The sequence below is a fragment of the Anarhichas minor genome, unplaced genomic scaffold, assembly GCF_050575085.1.
Source record: "Anarhichas minor isolate MPS153535 unplaced genomic scaffold, ASM5057508v1 ptg000042l, whole genome shotgun sequence".
NCBI lineage: Eukaryota > Metazoa > Chordata > Actinopteri > Perciformes > Anarhichadidae > Anarhichas > Anarhichas minor.
Window position 1 is genome coordinate 5,221,458 of NW_027466488.1, and position 24,222 is coordinate 5,245,679.

The 24,222-nt window shown below is 43.2% G+C and overlaps 2 protein-coding genes and 1 long non-coding RNA gene across 4 annotated transcripts; 1 reads left to right on the forward strand and 2 right to left on the reverse strand.

Moving 5' to 3' along the window:
- Positions 1–398: 398 nt before the first annotated feature.
- On the reverse strand, positions 399–9,238 carry depdc7a (DEP domain containing 7, paralog a). Its single transcript, XM_076110034.1, has 9 exons — positions 9,208–9,238; positions 5,716–6,172; positions 4,376–4,491; positions 4,091–4,283; positions 3,082–3,302; positions 2,755–2,897; positions 2,551–2,676; positions 2,159–2,237; positions 399–2,008 (listed from the first exon to the last, which is right to left on the reverse strand). The coding sequence occupies exons 1-9, from the start codon at positions 9,221–9,223 to the stop codon at positions 1,785–1,787; spliced, it is 1,575 nt and encodes a 524-aa protein (XP_075966149.1). The 5' UTR covers positions 9,224–9,238; the 3' UTR covers positions 399–1,784.
- A 3,999-nt stretch (positions 9,239–13,237) lies between these two features.
- qser1 (glutamine and serine rich 1) lies at positions 13,238–23,584 on the reverse strand. Of its 2 annotated transcripts, XM_076109816.1 has the most exons (14): positions 23,154–23,584; positions 21,214–21,323; positions 20,690–20,827; positions 17,393–20,233; positions 16,913–17,095; positions 16,377–16,681; positions 16,165–16,281; positions 15,919–16,052; positions 15,653–15,840; positions 15,402–15,539; positions 15,208–15,305; positions 14,916–15,062; positions 14,650–14,745; positions 13,238–14,503 (listed from the first exon to the last, which is right to left on the reverse strand). In XM_076109816.1, exons 1-14 carry the CDS (start codon positions 23,261–23,263, stop codon positions 14,363–14,365), a joined length of 4,746 nt encoding a protein of 1,581 aa, XP_075965931.1. In that variant the 5' UTR covers positions 23,264–23,584; the 3' UTR covers positions 13,238–14,362. The 2 variants fall into 2 exon arrangements, with proteins under 2 accessions (XP_075965931.1, XP_075965929.1); XM_076109814.1 differs by having other exon boundaries at positions 16,913–20,233; positions 23,154–23,583.
- LOC142969798 (uncharacterized) lies at positions 22,803–24,028 on the forward strand. Its single transcript, XR_012959140.1, has 2 exons — positions 22,803–22,954; positions 23,091–24,028. It is a non-coding gene; the product is annotated as an uncharacterized LOC142969798 (long non-coding RNA).
- Positions 24,029–24,222: the final 194 nt, after the last annotated feature.

The window sequence follows — 24,222 nt, forward strand, 5'->3', positions numbered from 1 at the left end:
TTCATAATTTGTCTGCCCAGCACAGCCTTTGTTCCGAGTATGTGGCAGCTTCATCTCAGCTCTGGGCCTATTCACATGTAACACTGCAGCATAAAACACAACAGCATGCCACTAACATATACTCAAAACTAAAGGCTACTTTGAAATCTGCACCATTTGGAAAACTCTGTCATTTGCTCTTTGAAACTAAAACAACCTAAATGTCTACTAACGTCTTTACTTTGAGTGTTTGTATTTAATTGCTTCTCAATGATAACCGTTAAAATACTTTGTTTCTCTCTAAGTGTTATAGTAGAGCTCCCCCAACCAAGAGTTACTATCAAGCAAAGTAATTGCTTATCGGCCCTTTCTCATTGTCAGGTTTGCTGTGAATTTCAAGCCACTGATTTCAGCTCGAAAACAGTCAAAACATATGAAGGGTTTGGTAAGTTTGCGTTCAAGCATGAAAGGCATAAATAACATCACCACCAAAAACAAAAGTTCTTGGGAAAGAAGCCACCGCTCATTTTCTTATTTGAATGACTAAGCCATTGTTTGCATATTTAAACTTGTCAATGTTGAGAAGAAAGCCTCCGTGTTTTGCATGTAAAGAATGACCGTATGAGAAACAGTGCGGGCCTTTTATGAAAAGGGAAATAACATTACAGTACTTCCAACCTACTTCTTTGATTTCTACCAAAAAACAGCATGTGAAAAACACAATTTCACAACTTCATAAGTTGACTGGGAACCTCGATAGCATAAAACTGCTTTAGATTTCACAATTACGCCACTCTATTTAAAGACGGGAGGGACTGTATGGCTGTTTTTAACAGAAAAGGCCATGTGCCTGTATCTGGGCCATGTAAGACACAAAGTACTTGCAAACTGTCTCAAAAGTGAATATTATTTGTGTTCTATGGATAAATTGCTTGACTTAACGATCACATTTGTTCTCTTTTCATCAGAATAAACACATTTTGTGTCGACAATAAAAAAAAAAAAAAAGGACAATGTACATGTATGAATGTTTAACAATTCCAGTTGAATTTTATTAAGATTTGCCAAAAGATGTGAGTGGTTCAAACTTAATCTGGGAATGCTTTTGTCACCTGGAAATGTGAAAGCGATTTCCTCGGCTGATTAGAAGGAATACACAAAACATATTCAAAACAGAACCCTGAAGATACCACTATAACGTGGCGATGGTTCAACTTTAAAGTAAAAAAAGAAAAGAAGAAGAAACAAAAAAATGTACAAACATCTGTTTTGCTGAAATGTTGCTACAAACACAAAGACCCAGAGGGCTGATTCTCATGAATGCCTCTTACTGTTGTGTACAACAGCACATCATCAGACTTTCAAATTTCCAGGTTCAAATTTCCGTTTGAGGCTTCCTCAAGACATTGCTCCACTGTGCGTCACATTGTACACGATAAACCGCATGAACAGACACATGTTTAATGCTAACAATGTTTCCATTGAATAGTGATATATGCAGACTTGTCCGAATGCCATCAAGACACGTTGCAGTGTGAAAACATAAAAAAAACCTCTCAGGAATACTAGGTTAATTTAGTCGTTATGGGAAAGTAACAGTCTCATATACATTTATAACAGACAAGGACGTTTCTTGTTAGTGTCCTGCACCAAAGAAAATATCTCCACAATTAAAATTCACATTCTTTTTCAGTAGTTTAAACTATTTACATGCAAGCAAATAAAATCCACATTCTGCACATCTTCACATCACATAAGCTTTTGTTCTTACGGCTACCTCTCTTTACATTATAATACAATAAATATCACTGTAGCACCACATTGATGCTGGACAATCTATTTCCAAAGTACTGAACAAAGATCTCTGGGTGGCCTTTATAAAACTGTCCCAGCAGCCGTCTCTTCTCTTTATTGGAGAGTTTCGGGTTCTCGTGGACTCCCCGGAGTAAGGACCGAAGTTCCTCTTTAGTCGTTTTTTCTGCATTCTCTGAGAATGCCTGAGAGCTCACTCTTGTGCAGTATGTTGATCCTGCAGTAGAGAGAGATTGGAGAAAACTGAATTGAAGTGGAAGAAGAGTTTGTCTTCCTTCGTACCAAGGGAAAGTGTTCTTTCGTCAAACAAACAGCTGTTGAACAACTGAATGTATAAGATGAATATATAAATGGAAAATCTGCAAACCTGTTATCACATCTGGATCTTTCCCTTTCACAATATGCATTATTCTGTCACTGACCATCTTGTGTAATGAAACTGGAATCTGGAGGAAAAGAGAGCAAAATAAGACATGAAGTTTCTATTTATCTTGACATAACGATCCAATATTAATATAAATACAATCACAATATGTATAATTATTATGTTTACTTACCTTGTAGCTGTCTTACACAGTCAGACACATTTTATTTATGAATTATGTTTCAAGTAATATCTGGTGTGAAGGTTGAAATCCTGCTTCAGCCTGTTTAAAACATCATTTTCTCTCACGGAGATGTTGATTGTTACATCCCTCCTTCAACACCAGACACACATGTACACACACACACACACACACTGGCAAAGAGATAACTCACTTTGAACAGATCACAATGGTTATCCATCATGAAGAGAACCATCAAGTCCACCTTTCCTTTGGAGAGTCTTCTGCTGTAGACGATGGCACTTGAGAAAGACCTTTTCACCGCCATTCTGTTCTCAATCTGACAGTGAATTCAGAGTTAAAAAAGATCAAACATACACATGTACAGACTCGCATAAGAGGCGCACAAAGCGCTCACCTCTTTGTGCAGCTTGACCTCCTCTGGTTTGGCTGCAACGGCCATGAATCTCAGGAGCCTGCGTAGCTCCTCTCTGCTGCGAGAGTCTTGCAGCTTTAGGCTCAGCTGCAGGGTTTCTAGAGCTTGCTCTTGCTTGCCGTTCACTGACAACAGACCACAAAAGAAATACCAAGATGAAAATGCTGAGCTTGAGAAAAAGCAGCCCTTGTTATTAAAATGGCACCAGCGGCAACATACTGTATATGAAGCCTGGATTTGTGCATCACCATAAAAGCCCAATTTAACCCTCCTGAAAACAACAGGAACACCAAGAAGATCTGCTCTTACCGAGTAGCTCCGAGATGCCAGAGTGGATGTCGAAAATGTGATTGCTGAGCAGAGGTGGCTGCTGAGCGCTTCCGTAATGCTGAGCCAGGATGTCATAGAGCAGACTCTTACACCGGGGCAGGTCATCAGCACAACCGGCCAGTCCTCGGCTGACCTCCACCACCAGTTCATCAGGCAGAAACTCCAGACAGTCCACTGCTCCTGACATCCACTCATCGGCCCTGAGGGGAGAGGGGGGAAAGATAAGCTCTTGGCCTTCAGTGATTTAGAGACTCTACTGCTTCCAGTAAGCATGGATCTGGTCATTTGCAGGTGAAAACGTATGCAGGTTTTTCTGAACTTTAAAACAAAAAGCATTTCATCATTATTAATTATTAATCAATTAAAAGTAGCAACCACCACAGTATAAAAATGACAGAGTGTATCAAATGTAAATGCACTATGCAGAATGGCTCCTCTTAGTGTTATTACTATATTAATGGATCGTTATTATTGATGCATTAACAGTTAAGTGGTAGTTTAATGTTTACTTTTTATTTTTGCAATAACTAAAATGCAATTTCTGAAATTAGGGCCCACTTTGTCAAAACTTGACACACAAAATCTTACATCTCTTGCAAAAACAAACACTTTATACAATACTATATAAACTCTTCTAAAATTGGTATTTTTGCATCACAACTTTACATACAAACACCAAATAAATAGCTCTTTCCACATGACAAACGCCAACTGATGCACTAAGTCTTAAACGCGATTATTTAAAGTCTTTGACATTTTCATTAGTAGCTAAAACTCATGACATGAACATAGTTACTGTATTGTACTGCAAACAAAATGCAGTATTGCAATTACAGTCCTCTCACTGTCTCTTCAAAATTGGCCTCCAAACCAAAGCGCTAACCTGAATCCTATTTAAAGTGTTCAAGTTCTGATTTCTACGTGATCTAATTGGTTACAGGTGCTTCCATAGAAGACTGTAACACTGTAAATGTTTTAGAGGACTTACTGTGCTTCACTGAAGGCCTTGAGGACCTCTCGGTCGAGGTAGCTTGATGTATACAACAGGTCCGGGTCACTGTCCATGCTACGCAGGGGAGGCCGCGATGTGTCTTTACCCTCTAACAGCTTCTCCAACAGGGGGAGCTCTATCAGCTGCAACAGCCTGAACACAGCCTGCTGGTGCCACACCTCATCCACAACTGTGAAAACACAGAGTTACAAGCCATAAGGGTAATAGGTGCACAGACACGTAGTGTGACTAAGCATTTGCTGCATGAAGGGGACGACTTACGCTCTTGTGAGAGGCCGAGGTTGATCATTTGAGGGGTGATGGAGGAGTTCAGGTTGAGGTTTCCTAGCACGTCCTCCAGTGATTTCTCTGTTTTTACAGGGCTCAGCACGCCTTGTCTGAAGAGTCACATAATAACAGCAATCAGTGAAAATGATTTGGAAATAACAGACTTATTAGAGGAACCATTATGGCATCAGGCTGCAAATGTTTTCTAGTAACTGTGATTCATTCTCAATTTAGTGTTGTTTTGATTCCGGCCAACACAGGCAAAATAAATGCTCAATTCCCAGCAACAATTTCTGATTAACATTAAATAGGACAAGTCTTTTCTTTTTACATTATTCCCAGGAAACCTTCACTTGCCCCATGTTGCAAATAATCAAAGTCTAATTTAAACTGTTTAATTAAGCACATGGCACATTTATCTGCAATTTGTTGGGCCTGATCTCTGGTCCAGTCTGGAGCTTTCACTCTCACAACAACACAAATTGCTGAGGCCACGTGTTAGCGCCTCGTGGGTAATACCTCGCGTCTGTCTTTGCCACATGTTAGACAGCCTCCCTCGAATTTAATTGGGCAATACACTTATTTGCTTTCTTGCTGAGAATGAGTTTCGATGTCACGTCTTTGGTAGATATGAAGCTACAGCCAGACAGTTGTTTTAAATTAGCACTAAGATAAGACCAGACACTGTGGGAGACAGCTACATACACTTACCACCATCTCTAAAGCTCACTAATTAGATTGTGTACAAAATGAAAGTGTAAAACACTTTATGTTCATGGTATGAGCCGGGATGACTTCTTATGTCCAGTAACTTCCTGCAGTAATGTCATCAACATGAGTTTGCCAGCTAAGAAGCATCCAACCAAAACCAATAGTTGTTTTAACTTCATAAGCAAACGAGATATGATGTGTAAAGCAGTGAGCTTTAGAGGTGATGGCTGGTAGGTGGCTTTTGTTATCTTTGTTACAGAGTTAGCTATTTCCCTCTATTCCCAGTCCTTGTGCTAAGCTAACCTAGCAAGCTTCTGGCAGAAGCATCAGAGGGTGGTATTGAAGCAAGTGGGTTTCTGTATGTTTCATATTTTAAAATGACTTTTTGATTTTGCAATTCAAGTTTGTATTTGAAGTTGAAACTCATTGCAACCCACTGTGCAATGAGCGGGTTTATCAAGACATAACTGCATGATGGGACTTGAAGAGCATCCAGCCATGCCTGACTAGTTTTCAGAGACACCCGGTGTAAAGCTACACTGGATTTGGGATTAGCTCTGGTGGAAGGAGAACAAAGCCAATCACATATGAGGTCGGAAGATTGTTGTGACACGAGTCTGTACCTTTCATGTGACGAACTGTAGCCGTTCTTGTTCCTGTTCATGTTTGGTGAGTCGTAGCCACTCTCGATGGTGCTAGAGGAGTTGGCGTTGGCCAGCGGTGATGAGGAGTCGGTTGTTGGGCTCAGGAACCTGTACAAACTGCAACTACTGTCCTCGAATGTGGCTGGCTTCTTTTCCTTGCAAAATACTTTCCCGCCGACCGGCTCAAATACCCTCGAGTCCATCAGGGCCTGACAGAGACGGACGGCCTTGAAGCGGGGCACCGCCTCGTCGCTAAAGAAACGGTTCAGGGTGATGTGTGCCAGGACCACGTCCACGGCCTCTGAGCCCAGGAAGCAGTCATGGTAGGACTTGAGGTTGTGGCGCCGGCGCTTAACCTCCACGCAAGTGTGGAGATTGGAGATGATGCTGCTCCAGATATAGGTGGCCCGGAACGGCTTCCCAGCCATGCCTGGTTCTGATGGAGGAGAGGAGAGGAGAGAGTCAGTGGACGGAGGGTGGGAAGACAATCAGGGGCGTGGGAATGAGGGCTGAAGTAGAGGTGATTTCAATAATGAGCATCTTTGTTTTGAAGACATCCAGCATGGGCTCTAGGGAATTGTGAAAGCCATTTTTCACTTGACTACATTGTTAATAAATGTAATAATAAGATAAGACAATCAACTGTATGACTAAGCAGCAAGAACAAAATTAAGATTATAATAAACTTTTATAAATGCAGATGCTTTATTAAAAAGAATTTCCCAAGACACAAGTCTTTTTAGTGACTTGTTATTCCACAGTGGACATTCTCAGCTTTGTCTATTGTCTGTGCACTTTCTCAGAAGGGAATTGTGCTTTCTGTCTTTACCAAACAAACACTCCCTCTCCTCTGTGTGATGTCAAATAATCACAATCTGAATTCAAGTGACTGTATGTGGGTGTAACAGCACAAGGTCCAGGATCAATGCAACTCACACAGGGGTAGTAACCGAACCCAAGCCCTCGTTTGAGGCATGCTTGTGTGCATTATGCTGAAAAGCTTAATTGTAATTAACTTAACAGATGTTAACACCTCAGGATAAAATTGTGTAGTCAATCAGTATAGGTCCAAGACAATACGAGAAACAAAGAGCATCATCTGTACCTGATTTTATCTTAACAGGCACCTGATGCAATAATCTGTCTACACAAAATCACACACACACACACACACACACACACACACACACATACACACACACACAGACAGACAGAGGAGAGGAAACAGAGACAATGATCATATTGTGAGCTTATCCTCATATATTCCTTTTGTATTTTCCACTGAATGGGCTTCATTGCTACACGAACACAGGCACACAACTCAGTAGATGATTCATGCAATCAAACACCGACACGTTCAACACTACATCATGCAATTTCTCAACATATCTCATCTGTGTTTGATGATTTTTGTTTCGGGAAAAGGGACTTGTGTCGTCCACCGCGAGCCAGACCAATGTAAGAAAGCAGAGCTGGTCTTATAGTGAGATGTTAGTGTGGCTTTCATCTCACAACAGGAAACATTTAGGGCCTGTTGAGCAAATGTTAGGGGAGGATCTGAGAGGCTCACAGAGGCCAAGGGACATAAATCAGGCCCCATCAGCACAATACAAGGCTCCATGTTATGATAACACAACATGACAAACGCTATTACTGACCCATCTGTAAAACTTGACAACATAAACACTGGGGAACAGACAGCAGCAAGCAGATGTTCGTCCACTCGATTTACAAATACTACAGAGATGAAGTTGACAGCGTGGGGCAGATATCTTGGTGATCTACTGATTAATGAGACACATCTACGTCACACTGTGTCTCCCTCTGGGAGAGAAGACGCTGTCCTGATCTGGGGATTTGCCTTTGCAGGGAAGCAGGCTACAACTGGGGCTGCATGACAGGAAACATGAGAAACAGAATAGGCTGGTAACGCAATTAATTCAAATACACTCAAGTTTGAAAACGGATCTTTCAAATAAACGTGAGAAGAAGTTCATACTATGCAAACATCGGTCAATATGAACTCACTATATTTGCAGCATATGACAGGAATAATGTACTTTTTGGTCAGGACAACTAGTAGAAACACACTCTGCATTACCAACATGAAATCCTTTCTCGGCCATCTGGAGAGTCCCATCTGGGGTCCCTGGATTACCAGTCACAAAATAAATCCGGATCTGATCAATGTCCATTAATGCTTCTTGTTAAAAGGGAATAAAGTGGGGGTCGGGTGAGGGGTCAGAACAATCCTGGGAACCTGGCTGTGATCTGTCACCTCTTGTTGCTTAAGCCAGGCTGAGGTTTAAGCCCAGTTTGCGCAGCTGACGCCAGACTTCTTCCCTGTGACTTTGGTCGTCTTTATAAAGAAAGACCGCAGGGCGATGCAAAGAGGGCACTGACCTGCAATTCAGCCAAGGACAACAGTGCACCGTGTGTTTGTACACATCGGTGGAGGTAAATAACCGCGGAGGGAGCAGCGCAGTCAACACATGGGGACGTTCCCCTCGAGAGCACGGTGTTTAACACCACTCACAACCTGAGCTGCATTATCTCTGCGGCAGCAAAGCAAAAAGCATAATTTAACTTTCAAGCACTGTGGTCAGAAGCTGCATCGAGCTCAGGACATTATGATTTCAGGCGATGGTAATGCTCTGTGGCACCTGCGGACCTGTAGCAGCGGGTTGTTAATAGCCTGTGGCAGATACCCTCATTCCTCCAACATGCTGAGAGCGGTGAGATGAACTGCTCCAGCCTCAAGGCACAGTATGAAAACACGGAACCATGGAGATTGGCCCGTATGAGTTTGAATCCTCATATCCTGTGTGATATAACCCAGTAATTGTCCTGTTCTTCATGGTGTTAACGCAAACACTGCAGACTGCTGAGTCGGCACTGAACACTATACTGTCAAAGAACACAAACGTTGTTCTTATTCAAAGCTTTAAACTCATCTACAAAGCATTGCGTGATTTATTCAATTTGAACAAAGGCAGCAGCTAAATTAAACATTAGAAATCCTTGTTTTAATGGTTTTTTTTCCTGATATAAAAAAACTTGACCATATGTTTCGCGACAGAATAACAATAATGTACAAACAATGGTGGCATAAACGCACATATTTTATAACAATATTGGCTCTTTAGTAGAAACATTTTGATGAGCATCAGACCACATGTCCCATTAGAAATAGCACAAATCCTCCAAACGCGCGGTGTGCGTAAAATATATAATAAAAGTATGGCACATGACATTCCCATGAAGATACCAACAGTTTCAGTAAAATCCAAATTAGCGGCAGGCGACAAATGGAAATGTATTTCTGCAAAAACATCCCATCTCAACTCAGCAGGTTACATTGCAGAGCTAAATAAACCAAATAAAACCACACTATTTCAAACACGACAGTGTATTAACAACATCTAGCCATCACTTTTCCAGCTAAAGGTGATTCAATTAGTATTCGTCTACCTGGTGTTCGGTGCATTTAAACGTCCTCCAGTGACTGTAGACTGCCATTCAGACCATGTCCTTGCTCTTCAATACACGACGTGACGCACGCAACTAACTACAGTCAAACCCGAAACCGTCCCCTCCCACTGAGTTACATTATTCATGTGCTAATCACCGCCCTATCCGGGCATTAACGTGACAATGAGACACACTGTTTCCTTGAAGTTTGACAGAAGGGCATCTTCCTGAGCTGAACTGTAAATAAGGAAGAGGAATGGACGTGACACTTTCTATCACGTCTAACCAAAGCTCCTCCATGCAGGGAAAGGTTGATTTTGTTTATCTTCACAAGTGCCATACATGTTATTATAATACAATGCTGAATAGATAAAGCCAGTGCGCAGAATTGCCAATATTCCCTACTTAAGTCCTTTATTAAATTATTATTATTGGTCAAATAAAAGACTTTCAATTTAAAGTAAATGCTGAAAATCCAAGAGGTTTTCACAATCTTTCACTCACAAAGTCACACCCTTAAAGCCTACACTGGAGGTAAATCTGATCTGATAAAGAACTATAGTATTAAACAACATCTACTATGTGAGATGGAGAAGAAGGGGCTGTTTGAATAATTGGGATTCAAAGGATAAAAGCACACACACAAAAACAAGAATGGGAATGTTTTGGGGAAAACAGTTTCTATCAAAACAATAGTGGAGTCACGTGTGAACACAGGTGCCTTGGGTGTCAAAGTGACTCTGATGCTATTCCACCTCGTCTGGGATCATCCATGCAGGCCGAACGTCCCTGAAATCGAATGTCTCAAGACTGCCAACACCTACAAACATGTACACCCCAGAGTAACGTAGCAAGAGCTGTGGTGGGGACAGATGTCAAGGAACGAGGCTCTAACCCGGCGCCTTCTTTCTTGAGTTGTAATCTGACAACGGAAAAGTAGTAAGCTGACACTGTAAACCCAATGTTGGTCACTTACTCAAAGGGAGACAAAAAGGAAGACAGCGACTATCATCACGAGACACAAGTATGGTGCAAGAGGTAGAGGCGTGTAAACCGGTTTGATTACAGTCCTCTTAACCTCTTCCTTGTAGAAAAATGTTCTTTTATGTGACCAGGTAAAGAGAGAACGAGTGAGCATAAAAGCAAGAGGCAGAGATCTGTAAAACCTTTTAAAGCATTTGATCAGAGAAGGAGAGTTGTGAGCAGGTCACTAGTTTGCATTCACAAAGCACAGACAGAAATGTCTTCCTACTTACTGTTGAGCTGCTCTTGAGCAAGGCAGGGTGCTCTAAGGAAACTGCAGATGTGCACGTGTGTAACTTTAGACACAATGTTCAGTTTATCGTAACAAATACGACTTAGTCCGTCACAGAAACAGCTGCATATTATCACCAGTGGTTTTGAAAAGTAAAAAAAATGTCTAGCGTCTTGCCTGTTTCACAAACTGGAGGTGTGGGGGTTTGAAAAAAGTGGGCATTTAGAAGGCAGTCTGCTGAAAGATGCCAAAATTGCATTATGGAAATGCAGGATACATTGACAGAACCATTTACCTGGATGGCTAAACACAGAAACAAGAACGATTAAACGTCATATATTCCAAAATATCACAAGGACTATAACACTTTCTTGCTTTAATCCCTTTCCCTGATATACAAATGGCATCTTGTTTGCATTCAGTCACAAAAGTAAACCGTTCTTTGCTCCCATGTCAGAAAAATCTGTTTAACAATACCACTTGACTTTGACTATCAGCACAATGAGGTATGACTCATAAGCAGTCAGTTGCTGGCATCAAACAATCTGAGCACTGAATTCACAGAAGCTGAGGATACTAGGTTGTGGCTTTATTGTGCCGTATGTGTATGTAAACGCACCTTTTCTGTTATTGTAGATGATGTAGAGATATTTTTATATCCACGCAGCCATCGTGTCCAAGCGAACGGAATAAAAGGAAATGCACACCTTAAATGAAAGGTAACTTCAGTGCATTCAGCTAGAGGGAGAAACAAACTGGTTTTACAACTTACAAATGAGTGCACTGCAGGCGGATGTGCTGGTATTTTTTAAACTTTCCACAACGCTGACATCAGTGCTGTAGAGTGAGACATGTTTTACACCAACACAGAGAATGACACGGATAAAGAGAGCGAGAAGAGAGAGAGAGAGAGAGAGAGCGAGCGCACACTGGTTCATAAATTCATAAATTCTAGTCCACAAGGTCAAAGCAATATTGACTCTCCTGCTTCTATCCATGAGCCCGGACAACCCTGCACACTTCCCTTTCTTTCCCCTTCATTCTTATCGGTCACGCAATGTTAGTCAAGTCGTAGTTTGTTTACAGTTATGATGACAAAGAGATTTTCTCCAGGAAGAGGCATTCAAAAAATAGTTTCTGTTTACAGATGCGATGTATATGGAAAATTGCCCCAAATGCCAGTCTCGGAGGAAGTATAAAAGTACTACTTTTAAAATGTGACTTGGGTAAAAATGCAGCAAAATATACTTAAAGTATTAAAGGTAAAAGAACTCTTTTGGAATAAAATGGAACCGTGTGACTGATACAATATTGTTAATGGCGATGCATCAGAGTGCAAGTCACATGTTACTGTTGTAGCTGGTTGAGGTGGAGCTACTTTGAAGTATTTTATATACAATTGGGTCGTTTAGTCCACTGTTACCCAAACTAGGGGTCAGGCCCGTCATAAGGCTTCACACAAAACATAACAAGGTTCTCAGACACAAATCTATATTCATTTTTTTTTAAATATTCTCTAAGCTTTGCCTTTTGTGAAATATTTGGCCTCAACAATTAGTTTAATGAAACAATCTGAGACATTTAGAGGGAAAAACGGTGGAACTCTGAGACATCAGAAACATCACAAGAGGCTCCAACTATACACTGCTTTTTTTGTTAAGTATCACAAGTCTAGAGACTAATTTTTAAAGCGCATTTGTTTATAAAAAAAGTAGTGAAAATATGGATCGACCTAGCAACTAGATGAATATATTCCACTGAATTGAAGTGGAATAATAGCGTTAAGTCGCATAAAACAGAACCACCAAGTACAAGTATCTTAAGTGTTACTTGAGTGAATGTACATAGTTACTTCCCAAGACTGCCAAATGCACCGATGCAGATGTTCAGTAAGTGTGCACGTCACTGGTTAAAGCAGCTTTAAAACCACACAGTACATTAGGTTTTACCACTGGGCATTTCCAATACCAATAGGCAGTGCAATCCAACACACAGCCGTCCAGTCACTGTGCCCTTCTTACATTCTTACGCCTCAAGGGTCCCCTCAGTCTGTCTCCCACATATGGAACAATGCAGTGCATTAAAATTCATATGCTTTTCATCTGGAGAGCAGACATTCAGTATCTGTCTCCAGCAGTTGTGCCCGTGCCGGAATCCCAAACGCTTGTCTGACTGGCCTTCCTCCGCAGCCCTAAAGGACAGAGGACAGTGGCTTTCCTCACAGAGCCGTCGCTCTGCAGCACAGAGACACTCTTGTTGTTTGGGGGTTGCCAGTAATGTTTTGCATTGTGGCTCGACAATCATATTTTATTCAACAGGCTCTCAGACGACACAAAGTCAGCCACCAATTCACAGTGAATAGTTTGGTCATGAGAGCATGGTGGGCGAGCATCACAATCATGTCCTCCCCGCTAAAGAATATGAGCCAATACAAATGCTGCACTCACTCCAACAAGCAGGTGATGTTTTACACTAAGGGACCTCTCTGAGCTGAGGACACGTTCTCTTTGAGGTGGGGGACTGCAGACTGAGACCAGTAGTGAAAGGATGAAAGATGATAATCTCACTCTCACCTACTCTTACCTCCACCAGACATCAGATCCTGTGTCATGGAGATAATTTAATGTACCAAGAGCTTCAAATGTTATGAGATCATGGAAAAAAAAACAAAAAAAAAACAGAGGGAAGACTTTTCAAAATCTGGTGCGTCACACGCGAGCCCCAGATCATTTGGAAGATGTTAACCCTCTCAGACAAAACACATGGAAGCAAACATCTAATACATGCCGCACTTTATTTACAAACTGCATCTGTAAACAACAAGATTGTTTTTCACAGCGTAAAATTGATAAATGACATATAAAGAGTCCACTTTTGGAAAACTGTGAAAAAACAATGAAAAAGTGTCTTAGAACAATATTTACCTATGTGAAAAATATATATCTATTTGCCATAAAATGTGGGCTGAAAAAGACAACTTGTATTTATTTCATTTTACCTTTTGGTAAGTCAGTCATATTATTTCATTAACAAAATTCATAAAAAGCAGCACTGGAACTGCACTGACTTGCATCTGATAAGCAAACGGGTGTTTGAAGCACAAAAGTTAAACCACAATATAGACACAGTATATAGTTACTGAATTCATCGCTGCAGTTCCCACCTCCCTGTTCTTTTATACAAAATGTACATTATATATAAGTTGGCACTCCATTAAAAAATGGATGTTTTACAAATGATATATAACTACGGTTATACATAATATATAGATTGTTTTCGTTTTTTTACAATAAATCAATTTGTCAGTATGTGAGCCTACACATCACAGGGTTGACAAAGGCTTGTTAGAACTGTCGACAATCAACTTTCTGCAGGTTTATTAGCTGTGCTCTACGTCCTATGCAGATAGATTTCTATCTAGTGCTTACACACTGTTATAATCTGTCATTTAACTAAAAAGAAAGAAGAAAAAAAAGATTGAAAAACAATTTTTTTTTTATGAAAAGGCCCATAAAAAGGGGGCTTGTAACTACAAAAACTTACGAAGACTAAGAGAAGCATTATGTGCAAGACTCCCATAAAATGCTCTCAAAACCAAAGTCCTTGTCCTCTGTTGATCGACTTGCTGCTTTCTGCTGAGACGCAGACTCTTAACTTTACCGTCTCGCTGTTCAACTGCTGCCACCTTTAGGCCACAGGCGCCAAAACGTCTCTCAGGCAAGTCAGCTGACAGGTCCCTGATTCAGATCTCTCTGTGGCTGAAAGGAGAGACTCACTCCATCCTTCTCTGTTGCCATGTTGAGCTGGAGGCCTCCTCCTGTTTTTAAGTGTTGGACTTTGTTGTTTAACGGTGCGTTTGATTTATATATTTTATGTTAAACCGAGCCTGTCGGGACTGGATCACCGGCAGGCCTGCTGCACTTGACTGATTAGCTCTCCGAAGCGATCGAAGAGCCCCTCTACCCAAGCTCCGTTCTGCAGACACTTCTGTACCGCCTCCTCCTGCCCCACGTCCACTGTCTGCACCCGCATAGATGCAATCTGGAGGGCAGACGCACAAACGGAAAAAAACATTTCTAAAAGAGCACAGCAAAGTTTCCCCTGAATAATTAGCCCACAAAATACGACTCGTCAGGGGGTAAAATGTTAATTCAACAGCAGGCATACTCGCGTAAACAACGTCTCACCTCGTCCTTACACATAAGGTAAGTGTGGTACTTGTAATGCTGCAAAGAGTGGTACAGAGAGAACCACTGAGTTTTCTGCTGGTCCACTGTATACTCCTAGAAAGGGACAAAGCAGACGTGTTTCAAAGACATTTTATACAAGTCGTATCAGGGATCTAATGACGGGGAAGGGAACAGTGGCTGCAGTGAGAAAGACTAAATGGTGCTCTCTACTGGACAGATATTGCGAGGACAGTCAATTTGACCAAAATATGTTCTTGTCTTACCTGAGGCACTTTGTTAGGCATCTTGTAGGGCTTCATGGTTTTCTTGTTGTAGGCCTTCCCACTGAGACGCACCTTAAAGGCCGGGGTTTCCCCATCCTTCTTCAGTTCAGTCACAACGGAGATCTCTGGGAAGCTGTCTAGAGCCGTCTGAAGACACACAACGGGGGAGGTACTTGGGTTACCTTTGCTCTTTCTCTTTGTCATCAAAACAGATTCAGGTTTTGTTTGTAAGGTTGTCTTTTAAGCCTCTTAAGCCAAAAATAATGCCCCAACAAACATAAATCACACCCACCTTTAGGACCTGCCCTATGTGTAGTTTGTGAAGCAGGCGTTTCCTGTTGTCGGTGATCATCCCGTCCACTCTTTTCATCTGTGGCAGCAGAAACTCATCTGAAACAGTACAAGTTACACCTCAAGTCTACTACTTTTTTGTTTATTCAGTTCTTGACCCAGCTTGAAAAAAAGGTCAAAGGTCGATTCACTCACCGTTTGCCCTCTCAAGTGCTGTCATTACATCTTCGTCTAAGGCAATGCTGATGAGCAGTTCCACAAAGCTCCTGAATGTCTCCTTCATGGTCCGCGTGTTGAGTAACCGTGAAGCAAACGGTACTGGAGGGTTTAAGTCTAAGAGTGTGTGTGTGGGACAGATCAAAGACCATGAAGAGGCAGTGAGAGAGCGGGAAGATATTTAGACTACAATCACATCAACATCAAAAAAAGTCAAAAGGCCTCCTCACCATCATCTTCACCCCCCTCTTCTGCAGATGATCCCGAGGAAGTAGGGGAAAACTCCTCCTTCCATTTCCTCCTCTTCTTAGGTGGGGGCTCGGCCCTGGGCTTCAGTTGTTTGGGTCGAGGCTTCTGGCTTTGGGAGACTGAGGAGGGGTCGACTGTCAAGCCCAGCAAAGTCTTCACCTGAACACCCCTGGGTGGCAGAACAAAGAAAGTTACACCACTGAAGAGCCAAGTTTAAAAAGATAAACGGAATTACATCATCAAGTACCTTAGCGAGTTCATAGGCTTGCAGCGGGGCTTCCGACTACAAACGCGTACATACTCCCTTTTGTTTACGGTGTCCAAGAACTTCACGTATACCCTCTGGTACATGGTCTTGGCATCACCAAAGTATCCAAGATACTACACAAAGGAAAACAACATGTTACCTGTTGCAGACTAAAGAGAAATCATTTGAATGATTGAATGCTCATGCAGTCATACATCGAGTATTGGCGTGTCTGCTTTTACTTACACTGTTGGTGGCTGAGAAGACTCTCCTTCCATCTCTCAACTCGGGCACAAATTTCTGCAGCAGAGCCTTCTGGACCTTCCAGATGGCTGGCGGCTCACTGCCGGCTCTCATTGTCACCTGGACACATGTAGTAAAAGTTACCGTACGAGAAAATGAAACAACAAAATGCTCAACTATGACTGTACACAAGATCTGATATGATAGAAGTGTACCTTCAAGTTGTCAATATCTTCATTCCTGACGACAAACTCGTCTCTCTCCCTGTACATCCCCTCCCCTCCGCTGTCTGACAGCTCCTCGTCAGTCAGTCCCTCAATGGCCACACTCGTCAACTGCACAGCCAGCTGGCCTGCTGGGGTCTCTTTAGACTCCTCTTTGGCCACAAACACAGTCCCGGATGAGAGGGCGTTTGTCGTCTGTGTAGGCGTGGTGACCCGGGACAAACAGGTATCGCTGACAGTGTGGGGCATGATGAGAACGTGGTCCGTCTTCATCATCAAACCGGGGATCTGGTTATCTGGAGAAGGAGAACAGAATTTTTTTTTTAGAAAGAAACATGAAAATCACGTCAACATAAACTTTGAAACAGTTTCCTGTGCAAAATACACCTCGTATACATTGCAAGCTACCAGTTTCAGTAATGCTGCAAAATGTTGGTAGTTGAACAATAATACAGAAGATTGTAGGTTGATGCTATGATGATAATAATATTGGAGGCTCTTGACGAGCTTAAGCAGGGTAATATTACCTGTCCTGGGTTTCCGATCTGAAGACTCATCCAGAGCTGAAAGTGCTGAGCTGATGCTGTTCCTCAGGGCCTGGTTCTTCCCAGTGTTCTCCTCTTCATCGGAGCTGAAAGATGGCAGAGTCTCCAAGTTTTTTTGCAAATCTTCATCCAGACGCTTCTGTTGGGTTCTCACTCCGTGGCTCTCTAGGGGAATCAAAGGCCCGGTCAGAGTGTGCAGTTTGGGAGGCAAAGAAGGCAAAGTACACGGCGGCGGCTTGGAGGTGGTGCAGGGCTTTCTCGGGCGACTAATAGTCCGAGTAGGACTCGGGGAGTATTGATGTTTGGGGCCAGATTTGATGAAGTCGAGGAAGGAGCCAATGAAGCCAGTTTTGACCTCAGGCTGTTTCTCTTCAACTTCTCTGATCTTTTGTCTGATTCTCTCCTGCTGTGGACAACCATCGTATACACCGTGTGAGGCCGACGGCGAGCCGGCGTCACTACCTCTGGAGTTTTGCCGCTTTGCCTGCCCGCTGCGCTTGGCCGGTCTGGCCTGTCCACTATCCTCCTCGGGACCCCGGGTCAAGGATTTAGGGCGAGCCTTCTTTTTGGGAAAGTCTTCACCGCCTTGGCATTCCATGAGGCCGTCCTCCGTTTTAATGCACTTTGCATTGCCTTTGACTCTACTCTGGAGACCTGGGGCGTCGTACACCTGAGCGGCTAAGTGATAATCATTCTCAGAGCTTCCTCCATCTCCGTTTGCGTCGAGCTCAGAGCTGCTGTGGTGAATGGGCTGACCAAGGCAGTGTGTGGCCATCTGAACTTCATTTAGTGTCATGGTCACGTTGTGGGAGTTAGTGTTGGCCATGATTGCCTGCTGTGCTGAGGAGAAACTAGGCGACATGTGCCTTATATCCACAGTCTGGAAGTGGCCTTTGGAATCAACCGGGCTAGCCATCGCTGCCATTTCAGCCTCAGCAGAGGACGTGGCTTTGGCGAAGTCTTGCGGTGTGACGCCGCAGGCTGCCACCGTGGCAGCCAGGATGTCATCGACGTTTGACAAGATATTTCGGTCATCTGCAAGCAGCATCGAGTCGGGGAAGCAAATGGAGTTGAGAGCGAAGTGGTTCTTGCCATCGTTTGGTTGGTGGTTTGCCGACTGGCTGTAGTGGTGTTTAGAGGAATCGGGGCATCCTGAGCTCTGTTCAGACACTACTGTGCCCTGCTGCCTCTGGGTTTCAGTCACACCGGGGCCCAGCAGTTCTCGGCCCATGTGAAGATACTGGACATGAACGGGGCCCAGATCTTGGGTCGGTTGGATACCTTGCACGGACACCACCTTTGAAGTGTTTTGACTGTGGTGGACAAGGGGCTGCTGAAGTAGAATCATCTGGCTGGGTTCGAGAAGCGCGCTGGGGACAGTGATGAATTGGGTGTGGGCTGCCGGGGCCTGGCTCTGAGACTGAGTGTGATTTTGGGGGTTTTGTTGATGTGGCTCGGGAGATTTGAGTTGGAGAGGGTGCTGCTTTAGCTGCTCTGAGCTAAGTGGCACATGTGAAGATATAATACTGGAGTTTGTAGTTTTTGTGTTGGCGGTTTCCTGACCATTGGCACTGCTTAGATGAATGTGCTGTTGGCTCAGAGAACCCATCCTTTCATCCTTTATCTGTGCTGTGCTCGTGTGAACTAGTCCCATGAGCTGGTCATCGGAACGCGAATAACTTCGGATAACGCTTTGTGTTTTGTGATGATCGTCCATTTTTGAAACGACATAGATGACATTGTTGTGAGCAGACATATTACTAGCTGCAGCAGAAGCTTCCATTGATGCCTGCTGGAGAGCATCCATGTCCTGGAGAGGAAGCTCTATAAGTTTCTGTTTCCCATATGTTGGCTTCATGTCCTGTATTGAGGATCTGATGTTATTTTGTAAGGCTTGAGCAGTTGAAGAGTAGGTAGGCAACGGTGTAGACAAAACATATTTATGGGTCTGTGTCTGCTGCTGAGACAGTGCGTCATGTGTTTTACCTCCCACCGACGCCTGCATGAGGCTGTAGTCCTGTGAAGAATTTAATGTGGGCAGACTCCGCACACATGTCGGTGGGTAAGAGGAGTTGAGGTTAAGCGATTGTCCTGTGGCATAGCTCTGAGTCACCGAAACTTGCCCCTGTGACTGAGATGTAAAAATCACATTTGGGGCACCCTGAGAGTGGGAGGTGGGGTAGCTCTCAGAGAGGTTCCCCTGACACAAGCCCTGTACCTGGCCTCCATACTGGATCTCCTGCTCATGGCTCATCCTGGGACTGGAGGAGTAAACAAGAGTCTGACTAACAGATGCCACGTTGTCAGACTGGCTAGAGAGGGAAGGCAGAGTCTTGTAAAGGGGAGAGTGTTTGTCCGAGGTGGAATGGGAGGGCTGTGACTGGGCTTGCTGGGTGATATAGGTTTGAGACAGACTACTGGACATTAGGCTGGATAGCTGGACTGACTGCTGATTAGCAATCACCGAGTTCTGCTTCTGTCCTGGGGAGGAGTAGCGGTCAGGAGACCCTCCAGTCAGCTTGTGAGAGTGCTCGTGACTCTCCTCATCTCCAATAGGGTGTTGTTGGGCTAGCTTGGAAGAGCAGTCTTTAGCCTTCGGCACAGAAGTGGACGAATACGCTTGAGTTACCGAGTCTGTTTTGGGTTGTGGCGCCCGATTGACCCCTTGGGTGGAATCGGCTCCTGTGGAAGGGCTGCAGGACACGGGGGTCTGACGGGACGGGTCCTGCTGGTAGGACACGTCCGCTTCACTGCCAGAGCCAAAGTACCCTTGTAAAGGGTGCTCTGAATTAGACAATTGCTCGGAGGCCGCGTGGCTGCTGGAAGGCCTCTGGTGGTGTTTGATCACACTACATTCACGCTGAAGAGCTCTTTCAATAGAGCCGGAGAAAACCGCGGCCCCGTAGGGTTGTTGGGCACCGTGAGGGGCGGGCAGGGCAGAGGGGAGCAGGCTGAACTGGGGTTGTAGGAGGTGGGGGGCTGACTCCTGAGCGGATCGGTAGGTCGAGGACTGGACAGGCAGAGAAGAACCCAAAGCCGGGCTGGAGAGATGATTGAAGGCCAGTGCCGTGGGAAGCACAGTCTGGCCTGATTTGAGATGGATGAGCGGGTCGTGGTGGGAGAACAGGCCATTGGTGGAAGTGCTGAAGGCAGGATCCTGGAGAGCCAAGGTTGGGTTGGTGGCATAACTCCGGGAAGGGTAGGCACCAGCGTGCTGATAGGACGACAGAGCAGCAGGGGAGGGGAAAGTGGCAGTAGAAGGCAGGGCACCAGTCAAATACAGCTCTGTGGTGGAGTTGGTACCTGCATTGCACACATAGCACACATAGACAAAATAAGGACCGGACCGGCAACATGAAGGGATAAATTAAACCTAACATTAGATAAAACTTGTGGAAATAGGTCATTTTCGTTGTTATTTTAATCTCTAAAAAAATGATTTATATTATTAGGGGTAACGTAAAATGATCTGGTCTAGTACACAATAGTATTCTGGGCTTATGATTGTAGATTATTAGACTCCTGGATAAGCTGTATCATTAAATATGTTTCTCACAAATACACAAACATCATATATAAACGTAGCTTTCTCGACAAAATACCTCATGTATTCACTACTCTGTGGCACATTTAAAATCAGTACCGGTTCCAGATGATGTTAAAAAAGATAAGAAGCCTACATGCATAGTAAAAACGTCTATACCACAATAGGCGGTAAGTAGCGTGAAAATGACACATAATTAGTGGACGTGTTCTCACCGGCAGGCCATGAAGGGGGTCTAAAAGGAGGAAGCAGTGAGGCACTAACAGGACCAGCCTGAAGGCTTCTAGATTCCATGGCTGACAGGAAGCTCATGATTGAGGTCTCAGAAGAATTACTGCTCGAGTCAAGTGTTCCTGAAAGTAAAGAAAGGAAAAGAAACGGGCAACAAAGTCATCACAATCCTATGTGCCAAGTAAATAAGAGCCATAAAAGGGTTACTTCACCAAAATTGCAAAAAGAATAAACCCATCTCTCACTTGCCTCTTGCGATATCTACAAAATTTGCCAGATATATCGACCAAGCCAATATACGTGTATAAAACGATTTATAATGAAATGGAAGTAGTTTCTAGTAATAACTATAAACTGTCTGCAGCGATGCTTGTGTATTATCCATGCAGCTCACTGTTGAGTTTTTTAAATGAAGTTTTTCAGTGTTTTGAGTACCACAAATGAAACATCCTTTACAGTCACCATTCTGATTGGTGGCACATGCATCAAACAATAATTCATAACTCACCTGCTGTCGCAGGAAGGTGCGATGTAGTGTAGGTGGGGAGCTGGTGGGTGTTAGCGTAGCTTTGCCGCTGGAGGAGCTCTGCATCCAGGTGTGCTGCACCATAGCTGGGACTGTATCGACACACAAACACGTACATGAAAGCGCTCATCTTCACAAGCAGCAATGAAGCACCCAACTCAGTTTGTTTTCAAGAACTCCTTCTGTAAAGTCTTGGCTGTCTACTGGGTGACAAACACCCTCTAGAAAACGCAACGATAGCTCTACGAAACATGCTTTATAAAATGTGACGAATACACGCTGCTATCCGTCTTTCACAGAAAGTAGTCAGTCATAAAAGGTAAGTTATTCATACAAAACATAGCACATGTTCAGTGGTTTGTGGATTGTAGAATCCACTGGTCACTGTTGTTTACGTCCAAACGTAAACATTGATTGCTCTTCTTGGTGTGAGGAACTGAGACAAATCGGGGGGAAAAAGAAGTGTAATATCTGACACATGACTTTATATTTTCTCTGCAGAAAATTCAAAGGAAACGGATATAAAATCAAGAGGAAATCATTTGCAGCCAGCCTAATCAGAAGTGTTTCCTTTTTGCCGGAAGGTAATCATCTGTGGAAGGACACAGAGCTAAGAAAGGGAGTCATCAGCCTCTTTTTCTCATCACTGGCATCTTCTGTTATGCAACACGTCTTTGCTATTTAACTATAAAGTAAGATATAGCTCAGCTAATGCAATCTAATAAAACAGACCCGCCACATATTCCACATTTCTGAAGATTATAACGTTCAGTTTTGGTTGAGACGGTCAGAGGGGTGTAAATTAAAACAGTGCGTTTCTTACTGAGGTCACAGTTAGTGATTGTGTTGTACTGGACTGCATTATACTGAAATGTGTTTTGAATACCCCCCCCCCCCCTCATGTTTGTAAAGGGCGAAGCATTTGAAACACTTCTCACTATAATGCAGTCCAGGACAAAACCACTGCAAACTGAAACTTCAATAAACATCAACCCACTATCTTTGTAAAGGTGAAATGTATGGGTGAGCTGTCGATTGAATTTAATTTGATTTTGCAAGTGTACCTTATAAAATAAAACACAATTGCTTCCAATCATAACAATGTATTCCTTATTCAACAAATCGATTAGGTTATCATTTCAGTAGTCTAATGTAGCGCCTCATCTAACTCCATCTGCTCTGGCCCTTCTCTATATGCTTTGGGGAGGGTTAGATGTATTATAAGTTATTATTACAATTTTGTCATTAAGTGTGATTCATTGTTATAATTACAACATGGAGAAGATCATAATACAACAGTCTCGAGTTGGACTAAGTTAGAGCTCTAAAACTTTGGTCACACTCACTCTGTCTATTTTACTAAATATAAAGAAAGTTAAAATAATGTAAAATATATCAACGGACCTCTAACTAGTAACTAAAGCAGTGACACATAGAGACGTGGACACGTCGCCTCTTCGCTCTTAGGTAACACCAATAACATTAGCTATGTGCCACTAATTTGAGGTGGCATAACTGACATGACTAGCATCGGTAGCTAGTTACCTATCTTGTTTTGGCTTTGACGGGCACCTGTGGGTCAAGAAAACAGACCGTTAAATGCTCGTTTAAGCCGTCTAGCAGGTCAGGTTATTACAAATATAAAACTACTCCCTTCTCTAGTCAGTGCAAACTCTGTTTATGGCCATGCTGGGGAGACGGTGTGCTAGCGAAAACTAGCAAGGTGCGTGACTGTAACACACGGCAAATGAGCCGCTGACAAGTCAAAGCTTCGACAACTCCGAGCAAATTCCGACATTTCTCCAATTCCTCCACTGTTTCCCGATAACAACATGAACCTTTGCACTTTTCTCCAACAGCAAAGCTAGGCCTTCCATCACCGACATTTCCTTCGGAAGGTGCCCTCTCCTTCATCTCTTTACCTTGGCTTGACACTAGCCGTGTTGCGGTCATAGGCCCAAGAAGCTACGGTCTGTGCTGGTGGAGCCAGCGCGTCCGCAAAGCTGGAGGTCGGGTAGTTCCTGTCCATCATCCGGTGAAAGATTCACGTCCCCGACGGAGCTTCGTGGAGCAGCGGACACGCATCGTAGCAGCTCCGGGATCCAACCCACCGAGCGACCAGGGGCACGCAGTCCCGTCAGAGCGCTGCACGGTCCGCAACGCCGCCGTGAAGTCGTGAGGTATCCTGGATAAGAGTGTACCTTTAGCCTTCTGAGTGATTTCGATATGTTTTGTTGGTCTCCCGTCATGGGGAGCCGTGCAAGCCTTGCATGGTTTCAACGTACCAATGTTAGTTAATTTCCCAGGATGCACCGCAGACTTTGGCTGGAAGTTTTGTAGTTTCCCCTTTTTCTCTTACCTCCATCCCAAAGGTCAGCTCTTAGTCTTTCTTTGAGATCATTTGAGATACCAAAAGCTTTTTCTACAGCGTCATAGAAACCCCAAATCCACATATGAAGCGATTAGTTTGACGTTGTAGTGAAATATCCCCAGATAACTTGAATTAAATGATAATAAATTCAGGCAAATAACATAAAACTGGAGCCTGTTTGGAAGCTATAAAATAATTGTTCAGTTTGTTGCAACTCCCCTCTGTGAGACTTTGTTTGGATAACCTTTGTGCTTTTATCAGCAGCCTTGTTACTTTATTGCTTAGGTATATTTTTTGCTGCTGTAACAAACAAATTTCCCCTTGCAGGATGAATAAAGTATCTACCTATCTTATTGATAACAATTAGTATTACCGTTATTTTGGAACATGGACCATTTTGCATCCTTAAATAAACAATATCTTTGAGTTCTGAGCTGCATGATCCTAATTATTTTATTTGCTGAATTTGACAGTAAAAAGCCCAACTTCTTGGTATTGTCAAAGGACATCAAACAGTACATTGATGATATATGTTCTTCTATAAATCCCAAAACTGTGAACATTTTTCAAATCAAACCTGATCATATGCACACAAAATAAATAAATAAAAATGGATACAC